Genomic DNA, 25,817 nt, shown 5'->3' with positions numbered 1-25,817 from the left:
TTAACTTGTAAACCACATATGTGAATGCATGCTTCAGAAATCTTCACAAGTATCAATGAACTCACTCTGTTTTAATTTACATGTTAGTAAAATCTGAGGTTCAAATACAACCTTGCATGCAATGATCTATGTCATGTCATGTCAATTTTTCCCTTCATGTTATAGCATTCTCCAAACTTAATACAGAATACCATGAGTGCTTATAGAGGCTCACGATGCAGTGATGAGAGGCATTTGAACTAACAAAGCAAACGTTTTGTAAGACGATTTCAAACAACCTCCTTGCTCTGGGCTCTCTGATGCAAAGCACTTTGTTGTAGATTTCACAGCCAGAGTTTACTTGGTAGGTGCCGCAGAAATTTGTCCATCGTCAACAACAAAGCCATTTGCTACCTTTTTGAAGAAAAAAGTATCACCACTAAGCTGGAAGAAATCATAATTGCTATCTTTCATTCCACTTGATTTTTTGACATATAACTCCTTATATAATGTATTGATTTAAAAAATAAAACAGAAATAGCTCTGTTGAATGATGTGTATTGCATTGTCTTCCCAGCATATGGCAATGGTTACTGTGACGTATGTACAGATACCCTCATGTCATTTCCGCTTTACACACATTTAAAAAATTAATCTTTGATGTCTAGAAGGGTGGCATGCTGGCACACTCCTATTAGTCACTGTAGCAGTTGGGAGACTGAGGCAGGAAAAAGGCCACAGCTCCTGGCCAGTACTGTCTGCATAGTGAATTCCAGGCCAGCCAGCACGACATACTGAGATTACATCTCAATAATTCAGTAAGTAAATAGGATAATTAATTAATAAATCGTGTATTATTTAGATAAATATTAGAACTGAGCAATGAAAGTCTTTTAAACTCAAATTCTCATCAACAGATATTTTTAAGTGGCAAAACTAGAGTCTCTCAGGTCATGTTAAAAAAAATAAAACTAATTTGTTACTTGAGAAGAAATAAAGGGTAACACTTTAATCACTGGAAGTTAACACTTCCACACTTCTATACTTTCTATCCTCCAGGCTCTCTGTTTTCAAACACAAGTAGTCAGTCGGATTCCTCCCTCACCAAAATTTTAACCTGTAACAAGCACGAAGTGTTTCCGCATGTGGATTACGGGACAGATGGGCTTCTTCCTGCAGAACTTTCACCCTCAACACCTGAGCCTCTCAGTGAAGTCAGCAGTCGCCTTCACTGAAGCTCCCTCCAAGAGTAATGATGCCAGTCTGGACAATGGTAACCGTAGCAACTGTAACCTGCAATTCCTGTGCAGCTAAAGGGGGATTTATTGTGGCAGGGGGCAAACAGGCCAAGAGTAAAATGAAGCCGGGAACTACGGCTCCTGACACCTCCAGTGGCGCACACTTTAATCAGAGCTGGCAGAAATTAATTCAAGAGGAATTTTTACATGGCTCCACTGTCGTTTTCCGCTTTTCTGCTTGACTACTAGAATCCTAATGAGACTTTCTTGATAACCCAAAACAAGGTTAGTTGTGCTTGAGTATACCTTTGCCACAAATGAAGGTACATTTTGCTTTAAAAGAAATAAACAGGTCTTGTTTTGATCTTGCTGTATCTACTGAAACCATTCAATGTTTAGAAAACCCAAGAGAACCAAACATTTAATTAGCCACCTTATCTCTTAAATTAAATCTGGTTCTCCATAATTCATAATGCCTTCCCAGAGTGATCACTTGCTCATTCAAGTTGCAATCCTGGAACCCAACAGAGTCTCAATTCAACACATCAGTTATTGAGACCTTCCAAGGGTCAAGTCTCACATTAGACTCAGGGATGTTAAAATTTTCCCTAATATATGTGTGGAGAGTATTGATAAGCACAATTATAAGATTAAAACTTACATCATAATTCACAAATGTAAGCATGATTTTAGTTTTCTGAATTTAAAAGACCTATTTACAAGAGCAGATCCTTTTCTTAAAACTATCAAAAGCAATGAAAACTTTTGCATTGGAAGTGAGGAAATAAGAAATAAAGACAGCTTAGTTGTGTATTTGTTACACTATAAGAATTAAATTTTTAGCTTTATAAAACAACAAGAATTAAAAAAAAAAAACATTAAATTTCCTTTCCAAAAAAAAAAAAAATTCCCTTGACTATAGTTATCAGAAAGTATTTTGACAATCTGAGGATGTTTAAGACAAGAGTTGCTACAGGACCAATCAATTTAAGCAGTCAAAAATCTGTTCATCTCTAGTGAGAATTACTTAACCCATAAAAGGTGTATTTGACTTTAATATTCATACAGTCAGGAAGTTTGGTGGTTCTCAATCTCCTTAAGAAATAATTTTCCATGTCAAAACCATAAATAAAGCTTGTATTCAAAAATAATGTAATAAAGTGTGCCACGGTGACAGAGGTAGATATATTTTAATTATTTGTTTGTTTTCTTTGGATTTGGGTAGATACTAGATTAAGATGAGTTTCTATAAAAGTGCCTTGGATATGTAAACCTAGGTTAGACGTCTGGGTAAATATAATAATACTCAAAGACATCAACTGAAAACCACAAAACAAACATTCACAACCAGATGCTTATCCATGGTACCATCAATGAAGTTCCTCTCTAATGAGCCTGGATAAGCAGCTGCAAACTCCGATGGGAAATGGTGCACCACACACTTGCAAACTGCCTTGAAGGACAGGCTTATCTGGAAGATTTGCGTATGCTGTTCCTTGGGTTCAGCCCATAAGTGGCCAACCTCTTCAAAATTCACCACAGTCTGTTTCAGTTAACTAGCTCCAGATTGCCCTGAAAAAAATTTCCTTTCACTCTTAGGTGGATCATAAAAATGCAAAACCTCAGGATCAGGAGAGTAGCAAAGTGGAGGAAGGAGTCACCCTGTAGTAGTCAGGAAAACTATATGCTGTCTCTTTTAACCTGCATCCTATCATCCTATGCTTTCTCTTACACTTTCCATCTGTCAACAAGTGCTTGTAATTTTATTACACTGTCCTGTAGTTTACAGAGAGTTGGGATTATTTTACAGAGTTCTGTTAATGGACTGGATAAACGGTAATGCTATTTAAACTAGTCTTCTGCTCCAGCCAACACAGCTGTGGGTGTACTACTATTTCTGAGCAAACATCTTGACCTGAGCATGCAGTGCTCTCTCGGCCCTTCCAAAGAGAAATTGGAGCAGGCAGCAAAGGGAAAGCATATTTGGCCGCTAGCAGCAATCAACCGTGTCAAATCATAATTCATTTACAGTGTACCCTCTTTTTCTTTTATATCGCATTTAGAGTCTGCAAAATGCATGCGTGCCAGGCATCTCATTTCCAGTCAAAAATCAGATGTCGATTTATTAATTATAAAAACTAAAAGTAATATTTATGATATCCAACTTATCAAGGTAATTTCCATCTAGGAAACCAACGTTAAAATCAAATACCAGCTTATAAACTGGTTTACATTCATGGATGGTAATATGTAGTGAAAACATATTAAAGTATGTAATAGGTTAAATAGACATTAATTAGCACCATTTGTGATGGAAAAATGAATTCTAGATGTGCTGTTTTCCTGTGCTGTACATATGCCTACTTCTACTATGATATTCAGCCAGGCAAAAATGGATTTCTTTTAATATACACATGAAACAACTGGTCAGATTTTTTTATGCTAATATTTTTTTCCTTTTATCTCTCAAAATTCCCAAACCTGTTTTCTTATACAGAAATCTCCTTGTACAATGATTCATTTCTGAAGGAGCATTTCAAAGGGTACTTTTGAATGTGGCTTTTTAACATTTAATTTTCTATCTACTACAATATTCATTTTCAGTGAGCAACTAGACTCAGGTATCACAGGAAGGGGAGGAGCAATGAGCCTATAGCCTCGATCTTCACAGGTATACTAGCCCTCATGTAGTAACCAGACTTACAAATTTTGTCCTGCTTACAAAAGACTCTTCATGCTGTGTGTTTAATTTTATTGGCCTTGGTATTATTTAAAAAGTACTCATATATAGTTTTATTACTTTTCTTCTCAAGAGAATCAACACTTTTAACAATTTTAACCTCTACCTATTAGCTTGAAACAAAAAGATTTCTGATTTGAATGAGTAGACAACCACATTTCCATGATGGTGGTCCCAACATGGAGTAGGCTGAGTCAGGAGGATGGCTGCACTTCAAGGCTAATATGTGCTACATAGTAAGTTCGAGGGTAGCCTCGCCTATAGAATGAAAAAAAAATGAGAATTAAAAGCCAGGATGGAAGGGAAGAAATGTGGAAGGGAGGAAAGGCAGAAACGAACGAGAGAGAGAGGTGGTGGGAAGGAAGGACAGAAAAGTAAACCTCTACATTTCTATTGCAAGGAAATGTCACCCATCAAATAGAGAATGATACTCTGTTAATACTAAGCATGATGCCATGAAGGGCAAGATTTAGGAAAACAACATTTACATCTGTGTTAGAACTGTAGATGTGAACAATTAAAACCATTACCTGGCATGCTCACTGGGGAAACGTATTTGAGCGAAACAGACATAGAAGTATCCCAAGCATATTTTTTAACTCCCCTTCCTCCTTTTAAACATGAATGACATAGAAAATTTTGTGACAGCCTTGTGGGGTCTGATGCCTTTTCAGGCCACTGTTTCCAGCTCTCATGTGTTCCATCATACAGAAGCTTCAGAAAAGTATAAGATCTTAAAATATATAAAATATCTTTGTTTCATTATACAATATTGTCAGAGGGGTCTAGATGTCAAACTGTATAATTTGCTGGTGGGGACTTTTATAATGCATTAAGCCATTCAACAACTCCTGGGCAAGTCAGTCCAAGTACTTCCAGAGTAAACATGGAACACTCTCGCTTGTCAGAGAGAGTACTGAGGTTGCTTTGTACATTTTTCATAGTACAACTGATAACAGACAACAGCCATTCCATTTAAGTTCATTTCTGTAGTAAATAAAAAAAATTCAAAGGCACTATGTGTTGTTTTTGTATGCACACTGCTTGCAAAGTCACAGTTTAGCAAGGTCATCAGACATTAGCTTCAAAATCAGTTATTACAAGTTTCTTCAGCCCCTACCAATTAAAGCAGAAAGGGGATATTATTTGAAAACAAATCTGGCTATTACAACACTAAGTGCGTGTGTGTGTGTGTGTGTGTGTGTGTGGTGTATAATTCTATAGCATGCTACATCCTACTTCCTCAAAAAAATAGCCCTTAGAGATGATGTGTTAAGAGAAGTTCCTTTGATATTTAAAAATACACTTGAATAGGACACATTAAACAGCAAATCTCACAAACATGAGCAATGCAGCCAGGGATTTTGGCTTTCCTTGGGGAAACGATGTCAGGAAAGAGAAGATGTGGGGTGTCAGCTGGGAATGATCTTTGTATTGTGAAATGAAGTATCAGGAGGACTGACCTAGCAGACATCCTGTTTCCAGCAGGGGTGAGTATGAGAGAACCCCCACCCCCACATACACGCTTCTGGAATTGATAACAACAATATTGAACGTGTAGGCTACAAAGCTTTGGCTACAAAATAAAATTCGGAAAAGAGCAATGTGTTCACTTTCTCTACAAACACTTCCATATGGGACTTCCCGACACCCAGGTGGGGCCACTCCAGACAACTTCCTACCTATCCCAGCCATCATTTCACAGCATACGCGAGCATCGATAATCATTGCTATTTATTCTTGCCAACACTTTGTAGCATATCTACCGTCTGTGCAAAACCATGCACACAGCTGAAAAAATCTATTTCAAAGCTTTCATAAATGTGTTTTTCCTATTACACATTAGGTCAGAGAACAAGCATTCCTAGGAGGAAAAGCCGATTTCACTTGCAATGTGCTTTTTTAAAAGAACGACTTCCCTAACAGTGTACGAGGTATTTTGATGTGGAAGTCTCTTGCCTTCTGGCAGTTCACATTGCAGATTTTGTAATTCTGGCTTCAAAAGAAGCACTTATGAAAGACTGTACAGCTTTAAATGCCTTAGGATAAATATGGGTAATCTAATAAACACTATTCCTCAAATTCAGAAATAATGCCAAAAAAGAGCTTATAGAAGGAACCCCAACTTTACAGGAAACACTATCAACTTCCTTTAAAAGTGGAAGAACAGTAGCAATTCTTCTCTTCCAAATTTGAGGTTTCCTTTGCGCACTAGGCAAACCTCTGTATCACCCCATAACGAAAACCAAGAAAAAAGCAACTGCAATAATGCACCCTGGAACCACAGAACGCTACATAAACAAAGCCACTGGAACCACTGAAGATCTTTTATTTCTTTCAGAAAGCAAAAGGGCAAACTTCCAATCTAAGAATCTCCGAACGCATGGATTCCAGGAAAGCTCAAGAAAACAGCCGCAACTCTATTAATAAAACACAAGGTCAGTGCAAAGCAGCAGCAAGCACTTGTGTGTCTACTTACAGCCGGTAGAGCTTCGCAGTCCCAAGAAACAGCAGCTCAGGAAGCAACTGAAGGTTATTTCTGTTTAAACGCCTTTGGAGAAAACAAGACAAAACAAACAAACAAAAAGAGTTTATGTTACACAGAAAATACTTAACAATGAGCCTTGCTTTGATAGTGTCATGCTTCATCCTGCATTTCTAGAAAGAATGGAATGACCTTCAAGAAAATCCAAGCACTGCAACCCAAAAGTTGGTTACACCTTTTGTTACATGGTTTACACCTTTTGTTACATGGCTGTTGAAGGCAATTTTCCATTGTGCTTACTCAGACGGTGATTACTGGGACCTAGAATCTCAACTCAAAGCCCCTGCAACATCAGATAAACAGAACACACATGATGGATTTGGATTTCCTCACTCAGACATAACTTCAATAGAGGATAGATATATTAATACAGCAAACTATTAAAAGAATTCATATATTCAAAAATGACTAAATTTTTAAGCAAAGGCACAGTACATAGAACTTGCAATTTTATTCCCTGTTTATTTGACTAGGGTCAGGGCAAGAGATAGTTTCTATAAGACTTTTTTCCCCATAGGTACAATCAGAATAAATATAAAAAAGCACAAGCCTCAATCCACAGCTCCTGACTGATCACTGAATTGAGTTACATTCTGTTTGATCAAGTAGTGTTTCAAAGGTTGCACTGCTTTTCGTTTTTTGATGTTTTAGATGCTTTGGGTGAGGACTTGATTGCAACTCTGAACAAACCTTGAGCTCACTGGGAACGTGCACACTTATTAGAGAGAGTGAGCAAACACTATCCCTGATATACTTAACAATCCAACCCTACCCAGTCTATGAGAGTCCTTTAATCAAGTCAATGCTATCAGCCTACTCTTCGGCTTCTTGTAAATCTACATGTATTGATGAGTAGTCCATGGGAAATAGCTACACATACGTGATGTACAAGTTGCTTGGCTTCTAAGACCAATATCACCCTAAGAAAGGCAAAAACATGGTTAAGTCATCAGGATACATGTTAATGGTGTGATGTTCTGATTTACTTAAAGGCTCATCAGGTGGAATTAAGACAGTTACTTAGTCCCCAGCAGGCAGTAATTGCGTTTTCGAAAAAAGCAGGTAAATAAGTGATTCCTTACTCAAAGTTACCTTAAAGCATGAAGACCTCCACTTGTAATCCCATGTATCCAAGCAATGGCTACAAGGACAGTCTGAAAGCAGGGTCTGCATTTAAGTGAGCTGTAGATCACATGAACAGAAGGTAGTAAGAGTGATAGGAGCTTCGAGTAACCAAGCACTTGAAGAAGCTGCCCATCTACAGAGCCATGCCAGCATGTAGTAAAATCCATACCTTGTGTTCCAAGGTACAAAAAGGGGAAAGAGGAAAATTAGTGGTGAAAGGGCGGATTTGCTCTCACACGTGCATTAATTTTTATGAATGGACCACATAATAAAATTAAAAGTAAAAAAACAAGCCATTTATTCAATTTTTTTTCTTTCTTGGGAATGATTTTGAGGGTAAAATACTTTCACCATCCATCATTTTCCATTTTAAACAAAATAACTTAATTGTGATTTCATTATGATAGCATCTAAAAAATTATTTACAAGATTCTAAAAAAAAAAATCATTTTTGAGCATCCAAAAAAATCACATTTTGTAATAATGACAATGAGAATGCTTTTCCAGGCAGCAGGAGTTCTTTGGGGAATGTATGCACAAAATGCCTATTCTGATTTCTAGAATGACAGACATGGGGTTTCTTAATCATATTCCAAGCACTGGATTAACAGAGCTGATCTGATTCTTCAGCCTGAGCAGGCACGCCACTTCAAGCCTCAAACTGAGATTTTGCAAAAGGCAGCTGTCCAAAGAGAGCTTTCCCTTCCCATCACAGGGCGCTTTCTTACATCCAGGAAACTCCAGCTATTCTGTGTGAACTCCATACCTCCCTTGGCTGTGCCCCCAGAGCATTTGATATGACCCCCTTGCACTGTATTATACTGACTCATGTGCTGGTCTCTTTCCCACTGGGCTGTGAGCTCCTCCAATGTGAAGACCCGATCTTTGTGTTCCTTCCTCTTTCTCTGGCACTTACTAGGTTTGAACTGTATTAGAAGACAAAGCGATCTCCTGTTCTCATTCTGCACTCCCCAATCTTTTCTGGCATTTAGGAGGTTCTAATTGTGTAGAATGAGAAGTGAGTGCTCTCTTTGCATTTTGATATAGTGCAGTGAGGGGGCCAGGATAATCACTTGATATCAGGACCACTTTGCTTTGGCATACTCCCTGAGCCACCAGTCGATACCCAGCTAACCAAATCTCTACCATCCAACATGCTTCCATGTACCCTAAACCTTTCCTTTCTCTTTCCTCAGCAACCACATACTGTCAGCATCATATAAAGAGCAGAGGGAACTCAGTGTGTTTAAATGAAATGTAATTATCAGTGACCAACAGCTTTTTCTAACCTTCTTGCTAATACATCAGCAAAACTTCATATATTTGTGTAAACATAGGTATTTAAGCCATGGCACATGTAATGTCTTTCTCTTTATTGTCGTAATCCTTTTCACATTCCCAGTGGTTCTTAACTCACATCACAATATCTGACATGAATTAAGCTATATAAATTACTTCATTCACTTGTCCCAACACCCTTACAAATGAACAACACTCCATAGGCTTTGGTGAGAAATCCACAACCCAAAAGTAGAGCTAGAAGTTTGGCTTCAGGCGTTGTGATCCCATACACTGAGAACGATGGCTGTTCCTCACCAATGCTTGAAAATCATGGAACACTCAGTTTCCCTGAGAAGGCCAGTTTTATGTAATCTACTTCTTAAACATCTTTGTGCTGCTCAAATAAAAATGAATGCAATTTAATTTATAGAAGACACTAGCTGTGGGAGGCTGAAAAGATTGCTCAGTGGATGAGGTGCTTGCCACCCCTTCCCCCCCCCAAAATAAGCCTGACAGCCTGAGTTTGATTTCTGGAACACTTATGAAAGCAGGAGGGTCTGGAGAGATGACTCAGTGGTTAAGAGCCCTGGTCTTCCAAAGGACCCATATTCAATTCTCAAAACTCACAATTGTCTGTAATTCACACACTCACACAGACATGCATGCAGGTAAAACACCAATGTGCATGAAATAAAAATAAGTCACTTTAAAAGAAAAAATATAGAAGGAAGGAAACCAATCCACAAAGTTGGTCCGTGACTTCCACTCACACACCTGAGCATGCAGATGTCGTTGGGTAAGACAGGCACACACACAAACATGCACACATACATTCATGCACATGCACACAACACAATAATACTGATGATGATATGATGTTAAGCAATCGTTCTACATTTCCTTATTTTTTCATGGAAGTAAATTTGTCTAAACTAATCATGTTTTGAAGGTGAGGCAAGATATTATCACAGGAGAATGGCAGGCACACTAAGAAAAGTATAATAATATGAGAGGCACAAATTGATAATATAGTCTTTTTTAAAGTGTCTATATTTGGCTCTTGTTTTCTTCCATCAGTAATAGGGTTAAAGGGTCAGAAAATATTTCAATAAAAAACCCCTTCAAGTCCAAGGAAATATTTCAAAGTAAAGATTCTTGCAAGTGCCAGAAATTAAATCTTTAAAAGGCATTTTAAAAAAAATCTACAGTTGTTTTGAAGGCTTTTAACATATAAAACAATTACACAAAAGAAAAAAAGTTTGATAAAAAGCGCCCCATCTCTAATACAACAGAACTGAAAACCATAGTGACTTAAAGAGATGTCATGATGTGAACTCTGATATAAATGAGGTGACCTTTAAAAGTGATGGTCCCTACTCATGGAAACAGTGAACGGCTGTTCTTAGGATTACTGATGGGAGACGGTATAAGGGATTCTGTTAAAAAGCTCAGTTGTGTCCAAGGACAGACGATGGCGTATAGTCACATCAGTTCTGTGTCATCATCCTGGGACACAGTCTACTCACAAAATCTGAGGGCCATTTGAGGATTCTCTGGGTGGTGATTCATACTTTTGGAAAACACGTGGTAAATTGCTCTGAGATAGTTTTTCTTAGGCCAAAGATATTTAAAGATCCTAGATCTATCTAAGCCACCTCCTGCTTCTGAGTCTGATGATCAGATGAGTGAGTGATCTCAGAGCTATGTAAACACCGCAGGACTCTCAAATGCTGAGTATCAACTGCCTGGCTCACAAGCGAGATACTGTGCTAAATTATTATCTTCCCTTTACTCCAAGGATTAATGCTTTGATGGATGCTATAGTATCTTACTTTTCTCAACTCTCTTATCAGCTCAGTTAATATTTTACCCCAAGATAACCTTCCACCTTATTCAAAACTCAAACTTTATACTGTTGTACAAAATCCAGTGAAAAACGTGTGCTTTATATCCACAAATCAATGCAAATATACCTCAGTTTTATGTGTAGTCCAAAATTCAGTATATGTTGCCTTAAAATATATCACTGCTCTCCTACTCGGCATACATGCATGACTCTTCAGATGAAACTTCTATTGCTTACTTAAAGCATTGTTCTTCTGACCCTTGTAGAGCAAACACTTTTATTTTTCATAAAACTAAAATTCAAATTTTTAAAAGTTTTTAATATCTCACTTGTTTTATATAGCTGAAGATTATTATTGTTTTCAGCAGCACAATCAGTGATAATTTTCTCCTCTGTGCCCTATGTTAGAAAAGCCAACACTTTTTAATAAAAAGGCTGTTTTCTGCTCTCAGCCTTCATTGAATGATAGTCTACATATTCAGGAAGAGTATAAAAAACTCTGAAAAAAAAACATAAGAAAAATATGTACTTTCTTTTTATCTTCTGATCCCATGAAGAAACTCCAAGTAAAAATAACAAATACGATGACTAAATATAGCATGTTCATAAATTTAGGATATAATCTATCACTAGATTCAACTTTTGAAAAAGTAGTTGTGTAAAAATCCATAACTATCATTAAGCACTGTGTATCATGCACTGCGAGAAACTGTGTACACTATCTCACGAATCCCTGCACTACTGGGATAACTATCCCTATTTGAAAAGAGAGGGAATTAAAGATTTTAAAGATGATGTGACATAATCAAGGGGTATTGAAATTCAAGGCTTTCTGAAGTCTCTCTTATTGAATGCTTCCAGATTTAAGATGAGGGAGAGTTTCTATATGGCTAGACAACACAATCCGCAATACAGCATATGAATACTTTACATTAGTGATCTAGCAGTTGCTATTACAAGGCATCACACAGCAGAAATGGCTAGAGAGGCCACAGGAATCCCATTACCACCACAATCTAAAATAATATGGCATAGTTTCTGTTCTAGAACAGAATCCTGAAACCAGCGTGGATGGATGCTATAAAGAGGAGAGGCAAAGACTTTTATAAAAGCCTCTTAAAATGACACTCCAACACCTATGACTTCAAGTCAGTCTCTTTGTCCCCAAGATTCCATTATTACTTATGTCTTCCTGTCAGCCCAGCAGTTGTAACTTGTTTTGAAAATAGGACAATATATGTGAAGTCCATAAGAAAAAAAAAGTACCCTCCCTATGCAAGCTTGTGAAATGCACTCTGGAAGGTCTAATTCAAGCAGAAAGATATCCAAAAGCAATGCAAGACAGAAGTAAATGTAAAATATTTGACATTCACTGCTTCCACAAATACATTGAAACAGTGCAAACTAAACTCCTCATTTCAGGAGGAGCATAAAGGAAACAGCATCCAGCAAACATTGTCACAAAGGATGAGACCAAACCAGATGTGGGAAAAATAAACACCCTTGGCTGCCTCAGAATTCATAAAGTAGTCCGCAGTGGCAAATGGATCTTCTCACCAGCACCCATAAAAACACACTGCAGTGAATGTCTCGCTTTGTAGTAGCAACCCCCCACCCCCATGAAATCTTTCTAAGACTACAATCAGTGAACACAATTCAGAATTGCCCATCCTGCTTAGAAATGCATTGGAATGGAGACATTTAACAACTATGAATTGTTTCGCACATTTTATTTTTATTATGCACAATGTCTGATGTATTTCTTTAAGAAAAAAAACATGCAAAATGTATATGAAACCAACAGGGATTTTAAACCAAGGTGTACAATACCAGAGAAATGTCCCTTGAGATGAACTTAGATTCTTCGCCACGGAGATTAGTGTTGTGAGATTCTCTTTACAAGAAGAACTATGGATGTGTTAGGTTGCATATAAGCTTGCAGGATTAGTGGGAAGAAGGGTCCTCTACAGCCTTGACAAACAGAGGATAAGTGGTGCTATCCTTCGGACCTGTTCTACAACATTTTCTACACTTGAACTCATGTGGTACAACCTACAATACAATCTCTAGGCCACCGCTCCCAACCACACAGTGCCACTTGTTTATGAGTCGAATTATACTCGTGGCAAGAGGATGAATTCACAACCGCCTTAGAGGAAATTGTATCTTTTAAGTATTTGTTTCTGAAATACAGAGCTTGCTCAAATGGTGACTTTATCGTAAAGGGTTCTAAATTTCTAAGCTTAAGGGTGATATATTTTGTGATTATGAATTGGTGGAAACGTCAAAACATTTAAGTTATCATATTTATATCCTCAGATTCCTCACATCACAATATTTTTAGGATGATTTTTTTTTCAAGGAAACTTTTTTCTTTCTTTTTATTGGCTATTTTATTTATTTAAAATGTCACGTTAAAAATAAAAAGAATAACACCAGGATTGTTTGAATAAAGTATAGGTCTGAAAAGCAGACAGTCGGAGTGTTGAGGGGAGAGCTGGACCTTGATTACTGTCTCTATCTTTGAATTTGGGGTAACTGAAGATTTAAAGACGAAACTGTAGGATCAAGATCTTACAAGGCAACTGAAATTCAGGATCTGCAAAAGTCTTATGCTGGCTTTAGAATGGAGTTGAGTTTAGAAGTGGCTAGACATCCAACCAACAGCATAACCAGTGGGTAGCTTTCACAGGTGATCCAGAAGAAGGTATTAAAAGGTGCCTGAAACCAGGAGCAGCTAGATAATGGCTTTAGCCCTGCTCCCCTCTGTTTTATCTCTGCCCTGCCCCCATCAGCAGAGCCTACAATAGCACTTCTAAAGCCATTTAACCAAACTCCAAAGTGCCTTCCTACTTCTGGAATTATTGTAATGATGAGTATTTGGTATTTGTGGGGTCCATTCAAAGCCACGAGTTTCTATTCCTGGCTGCTGCTCACCCACAAACATAAGCTAGACAAATATGTGTTTCATTTTGAAGTATCATTATATCAAAAATTCCAATAATATTCCACTCACGCTATGAGGGGATTTTAAAAATGGGAGGAATTGACTTTACTAATAGGATGCCAAAGTTCCCCCCCAGACTGCCATAAAACAGAACTCAGGGAGTACAGCCTAACTATAGCTACACACAGACGGCCAGTGAGCAGCACAGCTCCAGCAGCGGATGGGATTTGCAACTTGAACAAAACTACATAGAACATTATATACCTTAAGTTAATAACTTTTAATGAAGACTGGTGGAGCTATTCAGTGCTCTGTGAAATCTAAAGCAAAGCATACTTTGATTATCCTAATGCTCTGTGTAACTTACTCGTATGGACTTTGGTTTTGCTTAGTTGGTTTGGATTGAACCAGCTTATAAAATAACTCCATTAGATTCCTCTATAACTTTCTTATTAAACAAGAGGAAGCTATTGTATTTCAATGTGCATGATGAGTATTCGCCCTGTGATGCCCCCAACACCTCCCTCCAAGATAAAATAGTATTACTGAGAAGACAAAGCATCCCAGACACCCTGGCATGGCATATATCAGGCCTGGGAGTACGATGGCAACTGTCCCAACAGGAAGTGACAGGGGCTCATGGTTGCAAGTTCCATGGAAACCTATCAGATTCACAGTGACTCATAGCCACAGGCTGATGAGACCTTCATCATCCGATGCTGTTTCTCCCACAATAGCAAAACAGAGTGACTTGAAAGGAGAAAGTAGAGAGGAACAAACCATTTGAGACGAAAGGAAGAAAGGAAAGAAAGGAGGAAGGAAGAAGGAAGAAGGAGGGATAGCATAACATTTTGACTGCCATTATTTCAACAACATTAATTAAGTGAAAATCTTTTTTGAACCTATAGTGCTTTGATCTACAAGTGTGTCTTTCTAATTTCATATAATGTTAAATTTAAGCTAAAATGACCTTGTTTTTTTTTACTAATTAAAAACTCGCTGCATAAAATGGTATAGGTATTCACTATTTTCAAATATGCCTTTTCTTTATTAAGTTAAAATTTCATCAACATTATAAAAAATACCTACCTCTTCATGTTTTCACGAAATACCTTCCCAATATTGACAAATGCTATTATTGTATCATTTTAAAATAAAAACAACTTAGAACTATACACTGGATGTGAATAAAGTTGGTGTTTTTTATTTTGTTTTGCTTTACATACAAAGGAAAAAAACTAAAGTCCTGCTTCTCTAGGTGAATGTCTATTACAACATAAATAGTTTCTAATGCACTGTGTCACAGTTTAGAATTCAATTTGCAGTTTTGTGTCCAATTTATTAACAATCATTTAGATTATACAATCCAGAGCTTAACATTAATCCATTTCCTGTTTCTTGCATTCCCACTTGAAGTTTTGTAAGTAAGCAAGTTGTTCATGTGACATTAATGACTCTATATAAAATAGGGGTAGATATTGTAAGTCATAATAATTTGAATATGAAAGTCACAATGTAAGGTAGGGCTTTTTTTTTTCTTTTGTTTTACTGTTTAAAAAAATAAACTGAACAAAATTTAAAACGGTTTTCTTCACAATAGTTTTGAATGAATTTCTTAGTAAATCTGCCTTGGCATTTAATATATTTAAAAATAAATATTTGAAAAGTGTATCCACAATGTTCCTAAGAAATGGCTTAGAATTCCAGAGTCCCAAGGAGATGAATTGGCTGTCAGATAACAATGCGCTTCCATCAGATGGACTTGGCAGTTGTAAACAAATGGAATTTTCTCAGCTTTTCCTCACAAATATGAAATATTTGCTCTCAGCCAACAGCTGGGGTGATTTAAAGAAGTCTTGCATATATATTAGTTTTCATTCAAAATTACAAGCCCTCCTCCTACTCTGCAACATCTGACTTAGCCTTTGTAGCCTAGAAAATTGTTCAGAGATGAAGTGACATTCTCAAGGGAAGTCAAAGTTAAAAAGTAGTCTGTCTCCACTTACAACTCTAATCAAATTTCAAATTATATGGCATCTTTAGGATTTTTAGAAAGAGCTAATTTACGTAAGACGAAAATTCAAATGAAATTCTGAAGTGGCTTTAAAAATGTAAAAAAAAAAAAAAAAGTGTGCATTGTTCTTATGTTCCTAAAGACTGAATGTTACAAGTAAATGTGAGTTACAGAAAATGCCATGAAGAATACTGTCATTTAAATGTAGTTTCAGGACCGAGTTATCAGTACATCCATAGTCTGCCCAGAAAACATTCCAATAACTGTTCCAATGAACATTTAATTATCTATTCAATTATCAATAAGTTTTATTTTATTATAAAATACATTTTATCAATACATATTAAACTACATGGTGTAAAATATCTCTGAGTTACTCACTGGGCATATCATCTATGCCCAAACATCTAGGTAGTAGTACAACAATAAACACTTTCAGAGTATTTTTATATATAGAAGATAGGCTATGGACCTAAAAACTTGGATATGAACTCAACTAAAAATTTACCTTGTTTTTACTTCCTCAAACTAATTTACTACACATATCTCAGTGTAGTAAATTAATTTATATAGTATTCTACAGTTATATTCACTATATCATAATATTTGTAATGGACAGAGTTTTAAAGTAAAATAGATGTCCCCATGCTTTACTTGAAACAATAAAAACATACCCTGTTTATTCCCAAATATATCACAAAATTTCAAGTCAATTTTTTTACTGTTAGACAATGACAGAAAAGTAACCTTTGCTCTTGTGCTTGGTGAATTTGAATATAAGCTATGTCCCCACAAATAACATATTTAGATAAAAGTATTGTATTTTTTACTAAAGTGACTATTAAGGCAGGCACAGAAACTTGTTAAAATAATTATTTTAATAGTGATTTAAATAATTATTAAAATAATTATTTTAATAGTGATTTTAATTTCAGTGCCCTAAAAATGAAAACATAGTCAAAACAAATGAGATCACATTTCATATTACAATCTCTATAATTTCTCTGATTTCAGACATAAATTTTCTTTTATGAGTGTGTGTATATACATATATATACATATATATATATACATATATAGTTAAATACTGTACATTCTGTGAACACAAGAATAGCCAACTAATACATATATCCATAAGAATTTTTATGTCTAAAAATAATATTTTTGAAGTGCAAAATGTATTCTTAAATTTCATTAAAAATAGAATGCCAGTAATAGATGACAACCCATCCCTACTTTAATAACCCTTAGCTTATTTTTCCGAGCAGTCATATTTTAGAAGCTATTATAAACAATTAAATAAAATTGAGAATAGTCATTATTATCAATGTTTACTGTAAGTGTTAAACATCAAACAATTCACTTATCCACAACCTCTTTTAATTTTCCTAAAGTATCAACAACGGTGCACGCAGTAACAGCATGGATGCTTACAAGATTCTTAGCTAAGTCTCTCTTTCCATAAAGTACAAATAAAATTACCAATTATTCTTTCTACTTAAACCACCGGTATCGCAAACAAAAACATGCTGCTAGTTTAGTGTCAAAGCAATGATCACCAAGGAAATATCTCTGGAAACCTGAACTTTTCGGTTTTAACAGGAGTTCATGATTTTTACCCAGGACTCTGCTCTACCTTGGAAACCACTTGTTAGTGCCTTTTCTGCTTAAACTTTAAAAGTGAACCCATGAAACTGAAGACATAATCCTGGACATCCAGTGGCTTTAAACACACAGACATGTTGTCATGGGTTTGGAACTGAAAATACTTACAGCCTTTCCAGCTCCTTAAGGTCCTGGAATGCTCCCCTCTCGATGGTGCTGATCTTGTTCTCCATGAGCTGACTGAAATGCAAAATATTACATGCTTCTTAATGTTGCCATCTGAGGAGGCTGCAATTCAGCAGCGGAAAACTGCAACCCGTCTCTGACTCTCCCATTCTAGCTGGCTCCGAATTGAAGGTCACTAGCAAATTCAGTAATGAAGCAAGAGAGAGATCTCAGAGGGGGGAAGCAGCTTCCACACCACAAGGCATTTTTTTTTTTTTTAAATACTGACCAAGTTTTTTACAACAGTTAGTCTTGAAAAGTAAGATCTGAAACTTAAACTCCAACGTAAGTCAATGATGGGAACTCAGAGCACCGGGCAGCTTTGAGAGCTGTTTTCTTATTCACCTGTGTTCCTAACAAATTCAGTAGCTCAATGAAAGCATAATTTAATTCTGATATGCGGATGCACATCATCAATGGAACAATGTCACAAGGACCAAAATTGGTCCTTAAAACTTAACATTGTAAACACAGTAGTTGAAAATATTTGGCCACAGGGTGTAAATATTTACAAACCTGTGGGTGACACAATTTTGCATAATATTGACACTCAAACTACTGGTTAACTCACACCTAATTTAACCCACTAATTAGTGCAGTGATCATACTGCAACAATTTATGTCAGCTACAAAGCTATAAAATGTAAGGAATGCAACTCAAAATGACATCAATATATTTGATACACAAGCATGCCCCCCCCCCAAAAAAAAACTTCAGAAGAGATGGATTGCATGATTTTAATGCTATTTTTTTCTCTACTCTTGCTCTGTGGGAAAAAAAAAAGTGTCTGGACACTTTTACTTCAGTAGTAAGAGAAAGCAACAGACTGAAAGCTTCCAAGCTAATTGTTAAGCCCTCAACATATCAGATTTCGCCCATTGTTTACTTATATTGTAAAAAATAGAAATGATGATTCCACATTTTCATATATAAAGCCCTTAAAGTAGAGTAAACCATTGATCTGTGTCCTTTCTATCTTGATATCCCCACCACACATCCATTACTTAAAAGGCACAGATTTCAATGAAAGTTGTACAATGAAAAAAACAAAAAGAAGTGGAAGACTGTAAGTTTTTTAGGCTTCTGTCTTCAAATACGTTTTATAGACTATGAACACTTAGTGGTTGTAACAAAGTAGGCCATCTTCAAAACAAAACTGAGATGCAGAGGAAGAACACACTTACAGAACTCTGAGGTGCCTGAGACCAGCAAAATCTGTCTTCGTGATCCTCGTGATGTTATTTCCATTCAAATCCCTAAGAGACACCAAAAAATTAAAGTTCCTTTTTTTATTTCTCTCATATTTGGTCAAAGTAAAACTTAAAACAAGTTAGAGCTTGGGGTGGGGGAGAACTTAATTCAATTAGTGTGGCTTAAAAAGTGAGCTGGAGAGAAAAGGAAAGAGTCCTTTGAAATAATAGTTCATAAATGTCTCATGTTTACAAAATTCTTGCTGACATATGTCAAAAGGAAAATTACTGAAGCAATGATGCCACCTCTAACTTGGCTTTTGTTGTGTGTTTGTGGCCTCTGTGTGTGTGTGTGTGTGTGCTTTCGATTTGGGTTTCTACAAGAATGTGGGTATTTATTTACTGAGGTATTCTGCAATTTTGTTCTTATTTTTAGCACAGCCCCCCCAGAAGTTTCTTTCAGGAAGTTTAATGAAAAAAGAAAAAATCTCATACTATTCAGGGAAATTTCTTTTGAAAATTAGAACACTCAGGAGGTAGCATTGCAGCCAAAATTCCTGAGGCAAAGAAAAGTGTGTGAGGGAGAGTAAGGTACCTCAAAGACCTTCATTTCCCCACAATTCTAGGTCCCTGGGAAAGCTGAACTCTTTATAGCAGCCACTGTACACCCCCACCAACTCCCCCCCTCCTGTGACTGCAGTTTAAACCAACAGTGTGGACAATAATGGAAGCAGGATTCGGCCTTGACGAGCTTGTTTCATTTCAACACCACAGTTACCTAAGTCACATTCTTCTTTTCTGATCAACAAGTAAATTTTCAGGGCTTCATTCATTCACAATAAAACTAACCTTTGGGAGACAACTGAGTTCCTTTATGTAAGTTCTCTTCCTTTGAACTTTCAAACTTTTGTGCTGAATTCTGTATTTAAAGTGTTTACTTTGCTAACGATATAGAATTTTATAAACCAACTCTGAATATGCGGTTTCCTAAAAACCCCACAGACGTCTCATAAAGGACTTTTTTTTCCCCAACCACTGGGCATTCTCCTGCCAGTTCTGGAAACCCAGTCCTTTGACAAGTTAGAGTTTACACAATTCTGAAGGGCAAGGAATGACACCGAAGACTAAATCAGAATTCCTCATTGCTCTTCTCCTTGTCTAGCCAATCTACCTCTTTGAATTGTCTCTAAAGCTGTGAGAATCATTTACTGGCTATTTGTCATCTCGTGGGATCCAGACCCCAACAGCAAATAAACTCTGTAGATCACACCCTGATGAAACACTCACCGTAAGGCCCAACTAGCTGAAAAACAATCAAGGGGAGAGTCTTAGCGGAGCTAAAGATTGGCAAACCTTTCCAAACCGAGAAAGTCCTGGACTTGGGCCTCCAGACAGGGGGCGGGGGGGGGGGGCAGTTTGCATAAAGAGGAGGACAAGTGTCGGCCTTGATGACTTTGTGTGCAGAGAAGTGCTGCCCTAGCTAAACGCAGTTCTAGCAAAGAACAGGAGTCTCTGCGCAATCGCCCACGCTACACCAGCCCAAGCCATCCGCGCCTGCCCGGCCCATGCGCAACCGGGAGAGCCCGGCGCATCCCGGGGGCTGGGGAGGGCGCGTGGCGGAGGGCTCCGCTTCACAAAGAGAGTCGCCTCCGCGCTTCGCTTCCCTAACTCGGGAAGTGCCCCACCAGGAGCGCGCGGGCCGTCATCCCCGGGTCTGCGTTTATTTCTTCATTAAAGACTCGCGCAGACAGGGAGGCGGGGATGTCTGCGGGCGACCGAGCGCGAAGAGGGGCAGGCAGAGCAGCTGCCACCACGTGAAGGAGCTCACAGATTGCCAGAAAGGTGCCCCCAGGGCATACAGCCGCAGCAGGAAGAGCTGGAAGAGGCAGCCCAGGCCATGGGGTCACCAAAGCAGTTGGACCCGGCCCAGTGGGTTCTAGATGAAGAAGCAGTGCTAACTTTACTTAAACCCCGGGACGCAGTCTTCCCCGAAGTCTCCCGCTCAGTGGAGTCACTTAAGGACCGCTACCGTTGCTGCCTCCTCCCTGTAAAGGAGAGGGGCTTTAGAAAGTCGAGGTAGGGAAATGATGCATGTCCCACAGAGCGGACTGCTGCTTTCCTGGGGTACTCATCCTTCGCAGACAATGAAAAGATCTGCTCAAGCACAAAGCTCCATCTCCCCTCCCTCAGTACTTAGAAAGGTACCTAAAGCCCCGGAGAGAACAATTCTCTTTTCTGAACAGCCTGCCACCCCTTCTTCTTCAGTCTGAGTCAACAAGGTCCTGAAATGACCCCTGTGTGTTTGCAAGCCCAAGGTGACTCTTGGTTTTGCAGTCTGGGAAACACGGTCACACCTCCCTTGCCCTAGGCATCCTTGGATTCTAGTTCCAGGCGCCTCTCTCCCCAGCCAGAAAGAACTGGTCCACAGTGCACAAGCAGTTGCAAAGGGCGAGGGGGGTACTGGAAAAGGGGACCACGCGTAGCTGCCAGCGACCCGCCCCTCCTTGGCAAAGGCTCCTCCCAGTTTAGTGCCCTTTCCAGAGGGCCCAACCCCGGGATGCGCGTGCTGAAGAGCCTCTGAGGGCTGCACCAGGAACAGGTTTCTACCACATGTGGACTTTCCAGGCTGGACGCTTGGGGATGTGTTACCTCAATGGGGAGTGAGGGAGAATCAGGGAGGGCGAAGTACACATACTCACAGTCTCTCGGTGTTGCGGGGGATATTCCTAGGCACACTGCGCAGTGCCAGTCCATGACAGTCCACTGTGCTGCCAGAACAGGAGCACTGGGCCGGGCACGCCTGCGGCGCCACCTTGTTCAAGATCGACAACACTAACCCAAGAGATAGGGACAGTGTCTGCCAGCCAGTGCCACTCATCTTCCCCAACATACTCCTTGCTTTGAGGGACTTCTCTTGAGCTTTCGGTTGGGTTGCGTGAAAACTGGGCAGTACTGGAAGCCCAGTGCCTGGCTCTAGGCTTGCAGCCCACAGCACCCGGGGAGATGCTCACACAGTAATATGGAACAGTGATATGGGGCAGGAGAGCTGACTGAAGCACACGTCTTTCCTCTGCTCTCCAAGCCTTTCCAACAGAGCAGAAGATCCGTGGGCAACTTCAGGTCCTGAATATCAATAGGCCCCGACTCAGGCTGGGAGTAGACCCCCGAAGCAGCTGTGAGGACAGAGAGCGACTTCAACTTGGCGGTAAAAGAGCTCCTACTTGCAGTGTCCGCGAAAATGCAGAGGCTGGTGGCTTGAGGACGAGGGAGGACTTCTGATCCCACGTACCCTTTAGCAAATCCAATTCCAGTGGGGAGAGTACAAGGCTGAGGTGGGGACTTTAACAGTAATGGTGGCCCTGATCAAAGTGGGCTCCCCCGAAGCTAGAAGGGGCAAGGGCCTCGTAGGTCCAAAGCAGAGCCCTCGGAAAGACTGGTCATGGCGCGCGCGGGGGCGCACCCGGTATTCAGGCAGCCTTGGGGGCGGCGGGAGGCGATGCGGGGCGCAGGGCTCAGCTCACCGGGCCTCTCCACTCCTGCGGCACAGCAGCAGCCCCAAGCCGTCTTCTCCGCTTCCCGACAGCCAAGGATGGCTTGTACACACTCATGCACTACACTGGAGGATATCTTGGCAATCCCGCCTCCCTCCCGGCGTCCTTGGCGACGCTCTGCACCAGGGCCTGCCCCTGAGGTCACACAGAGAGACAAAAGGGCAGTCGGACCGCTGCAGCCTTGCAGGAATATCCACTAGTCCTCACCCCTGCAGGAAAAAAAAAAAAATCCAGTAAGCCAAGTTGAGTAGGACGGAAGACTGAGTGGGTACTGGCTGGGCAAGATTTGCAGACAGGCAAACCCAGAAGAGCAAAGCAAAGACTAGGTGTCCGCGATGCCAGTGCTGCTACTATGCCCTGATGGATGACTACTAAGTGGTAGGCAGGAAGATGGGATCTGCTACTTCTGGCAGACCCCAGGCGACAGCCAAATGGCAGTAGAGTGTGCGCGCTCTTGTCAGCCAGCCACTCTGGTCTCCGGGATACACCGCAGCTCCGCAGCACACACCTGACGGCACAGGTAGAGGAAACAACAGCGACGTCCTGTTGTATGCAGCCTCTCAGCCACCCCTCAGGCAGCCCCTACAAGTGGGTCCTCAGCCTCAAAGTGCAGGAAGTTTCCTCAGGCGTTGGATCCGGTCTCCCACTGTCGCGGGAGGAGTCCAGCCGCAGACGTTGAGATGCCGCTTGGCCCCGGACGTTGCACCTGACTCGGCGACCGCAGTCTAAGCAGCGCTTGGCTTCCAGCCCCTTCCCCTCTCAGGGATGCTTTCGGCACTCGCGGTTCCTGGGAGGAAGGTGGAGGGAGAGAGGGAAGGCGGAGACTGAACGCGGACTGGCGCTCCAGAGCCCCAGGCAAGTGTCTAAACAATAGGACGGACTCGGCAGCTTAAGTCTCGCCCGGCTGCTGGAAGGTGGGTTGTTGTTGTAACTGGAGTTATCCGCTCTGGCTGCAGGGCGCTGAGAGCAGCCAAACAAAAAGACCCCAGTCCGGGCCTCTGGAGTCGCCTGTGGGCCCCCGGGACGTCCCCCTTTTCTCCTCAGTACTCCCGCAGCCCCAGGAAAGCTCGGCAGCTTCGGCCTGCGCTCTGAAGCCTGGGCGCTCCCATCCCTCGCAGCCGCCACCGCCGCCGCCGCCTCCTTCTCCTCCTTTTTTTAACCACCGTCTGCGGCAGCCACAGCTACCGCCTCCTCCAGCCTCCGCCGTCCAGGCGCTCTGTAAATAAATAAGCCCAAGTCCGAAGTTAAAGCGGCCTCCGGGCTTTATATAGCAGTCGGAGCCCCCGCCCTTGGCTCCGCCCCCGCGAGCCTCGCCCCGCCCCCTGGCCGCGCGCGGAAAGCCCGCACCTCGCCCGGGAGAGGTGAGGCCCAGGCTGCCAGCTCCAGTTGCAGGCGGCGGCGCGCGTTCCCGTACGCCCCTGCTCGCGCCCAGACTCCTAGGATGGGGCAAACTTGGCCATCAGAGAGAGGAACCCGGGTCCTCGCCAAGCAACTCCTTGGCCTCAGAGGTGACTGGAGCACCGGAGACCGAGGTTCCCAGTGGGAGAACTAGGAGAGGGGCGGCTTTGAGGGCAGCTCATAAATAAAGGGAGAAGGCAAGCGCCTCTGCTGCTGCTTTTTGAGTCGCGATCCTAAAGGACCGCTCTGGGCTTGCAACACTGCAAGAGAGAGACAGCGAGATTGTGATTTTAAAATTAAAACAAAAAACTCTACTGAAATAGATCTGCCTGCGCGCGCGCGCGCAATCTCTCTACCTACCACCCCCCCCACATACACACACACACACACACACACACACACACACACACACACGTACGTGCATTTTCTGAGGTTTCAAAGTTTAGAGTTGTAGCAAGTTGGGAATAGTGTTTTCAACCTTCTCGCTTGCATTCCCATCCCTAAGCCACCGTCTTCCGTTAACCCTTTCCTTTTAGTCACTTGGTTAAAAACACCATGCTAAGGGATTCGGTTGTATGTGCACTATACAAACTCACACAACTCCACGGGTTTGAAGAGGTCCCTGTGGTTTTACTCTCTTAGGAGGCAAAGGGAAAGGGGAAGTAAATCCTAGCAACGCCCATTATACTAGAAGGCTTTCCTGAATTCAGTGCCTTCCTGGACACCCCACCCCTAACCTTACTCCTACCCCCATCCCTACCCCCACCCCTGCAATGTTTTGAAAATGAATGTATTTCCTCATTTTTTCTTGTCTCTTCAGCGTGATGTCTGGCAATAGTCACCATCTCCCTTTCTCTCAGCAGAAACCAACTCCACTATAGGTTTGAAATAACATCTAAATGAGTCAGCTTCTTCACTTGATTTTAATTTCCTCATCTTCTTTGCCTGTAGTCAGGTTCTACTTTGTGCCAGCTCCTACCATAAAGTCAGTTTTATAGTAAAGTATCATTTGTATAAAATATCTGCCAACCCTTGACCACAAAGTCTGCCAGTTCCCTTTAGCATTGTTGGCATTTAACAATTTACCTGTCACTTAATAGGTTTCCTGACAAAGTGTTTTATTTCACAAATGTGAAACATAAAATCCCTCCAACATCTTTATTTTTGCCTATTTAAAAACTACAGGATATCTTTTTCAGGTCATTTTGCCTGCCACTGAGATCCAAAAGCCCTTCAGAAGAGATTTTCAAAGACAGGGTGTCACCTCATAAAATAGATTGGAACTCTTGATATTATTCATTTGAATGTCATTTATTTGTATGGCACCATTCTTAAAAAGACTTCAGAACATTTGACATTCATGCATTCATTTGTCCTTCCAGATTTTAGCTTAAAGGTCTGTTATATAACTAACTTCCTTGAAGAGAAAAGAGATGCCATAGTCACATTTCCTTATGACTTGAAACACAGAACACATGTCAGTTGCAAAACAAATTGTCACTGATGAAAGATTCCCCCAACTACTGACTTTTCTTTATAATAATGAATTATGTGATTAAGGCATGTTTTCACATGCACTAATTCATTTACTGTCACAACTTTGACATTTCATTGGTAACATGATAAATTTATCCACTACACATGGATTGTTGTTCTGTGTGCATTTTAATTACAGGAATCTACATTCAAAATATTCATAAATAATTTCACTGGAATTAGATTTGATCTCTCTCTCTCTCTCTCTCTCTCTCTCTGTGTGTGTGTGTGTGTGTGTGTGTGTGTGTGTGTGTGCGCGCGCGCGCGTGTGTGTGTGTGTGTGTACCTTGGTTTCCATTCTGCATAAAATCAAGAGGAGGTTGAATAACATTCACACAAAATGTGACTATGGAAACACTTTTAACTAAATGAAGATTTATAGAAGATATGACCAATGAATTTCTTCACAAAATAATGGTTTTAAGTAATTCTTGATGTTTTTAAGCTAGTGAATGTTTCATGTATCAACAACTTTCAATTAAGAAACAAACATAAGTGACAAAGTTTCTTAAAAAAAAAAAAAAAGAAAAGAAAAAGAGCATTTTTATTGTGCTGTTGAAGGATGTTTCTTAAGGGCCTTACATGCATCCCAAACA

At 40.2% G+C, this 25,817-nt stretch overlaps 1 protein-coding gene across 10 annotated transcripts in view; it reads right to left on the bottom strand.

The window, feature by feature from the left end:
* Positions 1 to 23,508, bottom strand: part of Slit2 (slit guidance ligand 2) — a 311,165-nt gene extending 287,657 nt beyond the window's left edge. For 4 of the 10 annotated variants that reach the window (XM_076938473.1, XM_076938477.1, XM_076938475.1 and 1 more), the window contains exons 1-4: positions 21,436 to 23,508; positions 18,731 to 18,802; positions 17,489 to 17,560; positions 6,437 to 6,508 (exon numbers count right to left, since the gene is read on the bottom strand). In XM_076938473.1, the coding sequence (XP_076794588.1) occupies positions 6,437 to 6,508; positions 17,489 to 17,560; positions 18,731 to 18,802; positions 21,436 to 21,626 (407 nt within the window). In that variant the 5' untranslated portion in view covers positions 21,627 to 23,508. The remainder of the gene's footprint in view (positions 1 to 6,436; positions 6,509 to 17,488; positions 17,561 to 18,730; positions 18,803 to 21,435) is intronic. The other 6 variants (XM_076938478.1, XM_076938480.1, XM_034508141.2 and 3 more) reach the window with 3 other exon arrangements.
* Between the last annotated feature and the right edge of the window lie 2,309 nt (positions 23,509 to 25,817).

This window comes from Arvicanthis niloticus, chromosome 7, assembly GCF_011762505.2.
Source record: "Arvicanthis niloticus isolate mArvNil1 chromosome 7, mArvNil1.pat.X, whole genome shotgun sequence".
Classification (NCBI taxonomy): domain Eukaryota; kingdom Metazoa; phylum Chordata; class Mammalia; order Rodentia; family Muridae; genus Arvicanthis; species Arvicanthis niloticus.
This window is presented reverse-complemented; position numbering and strand designations above follow the sequence as displayed.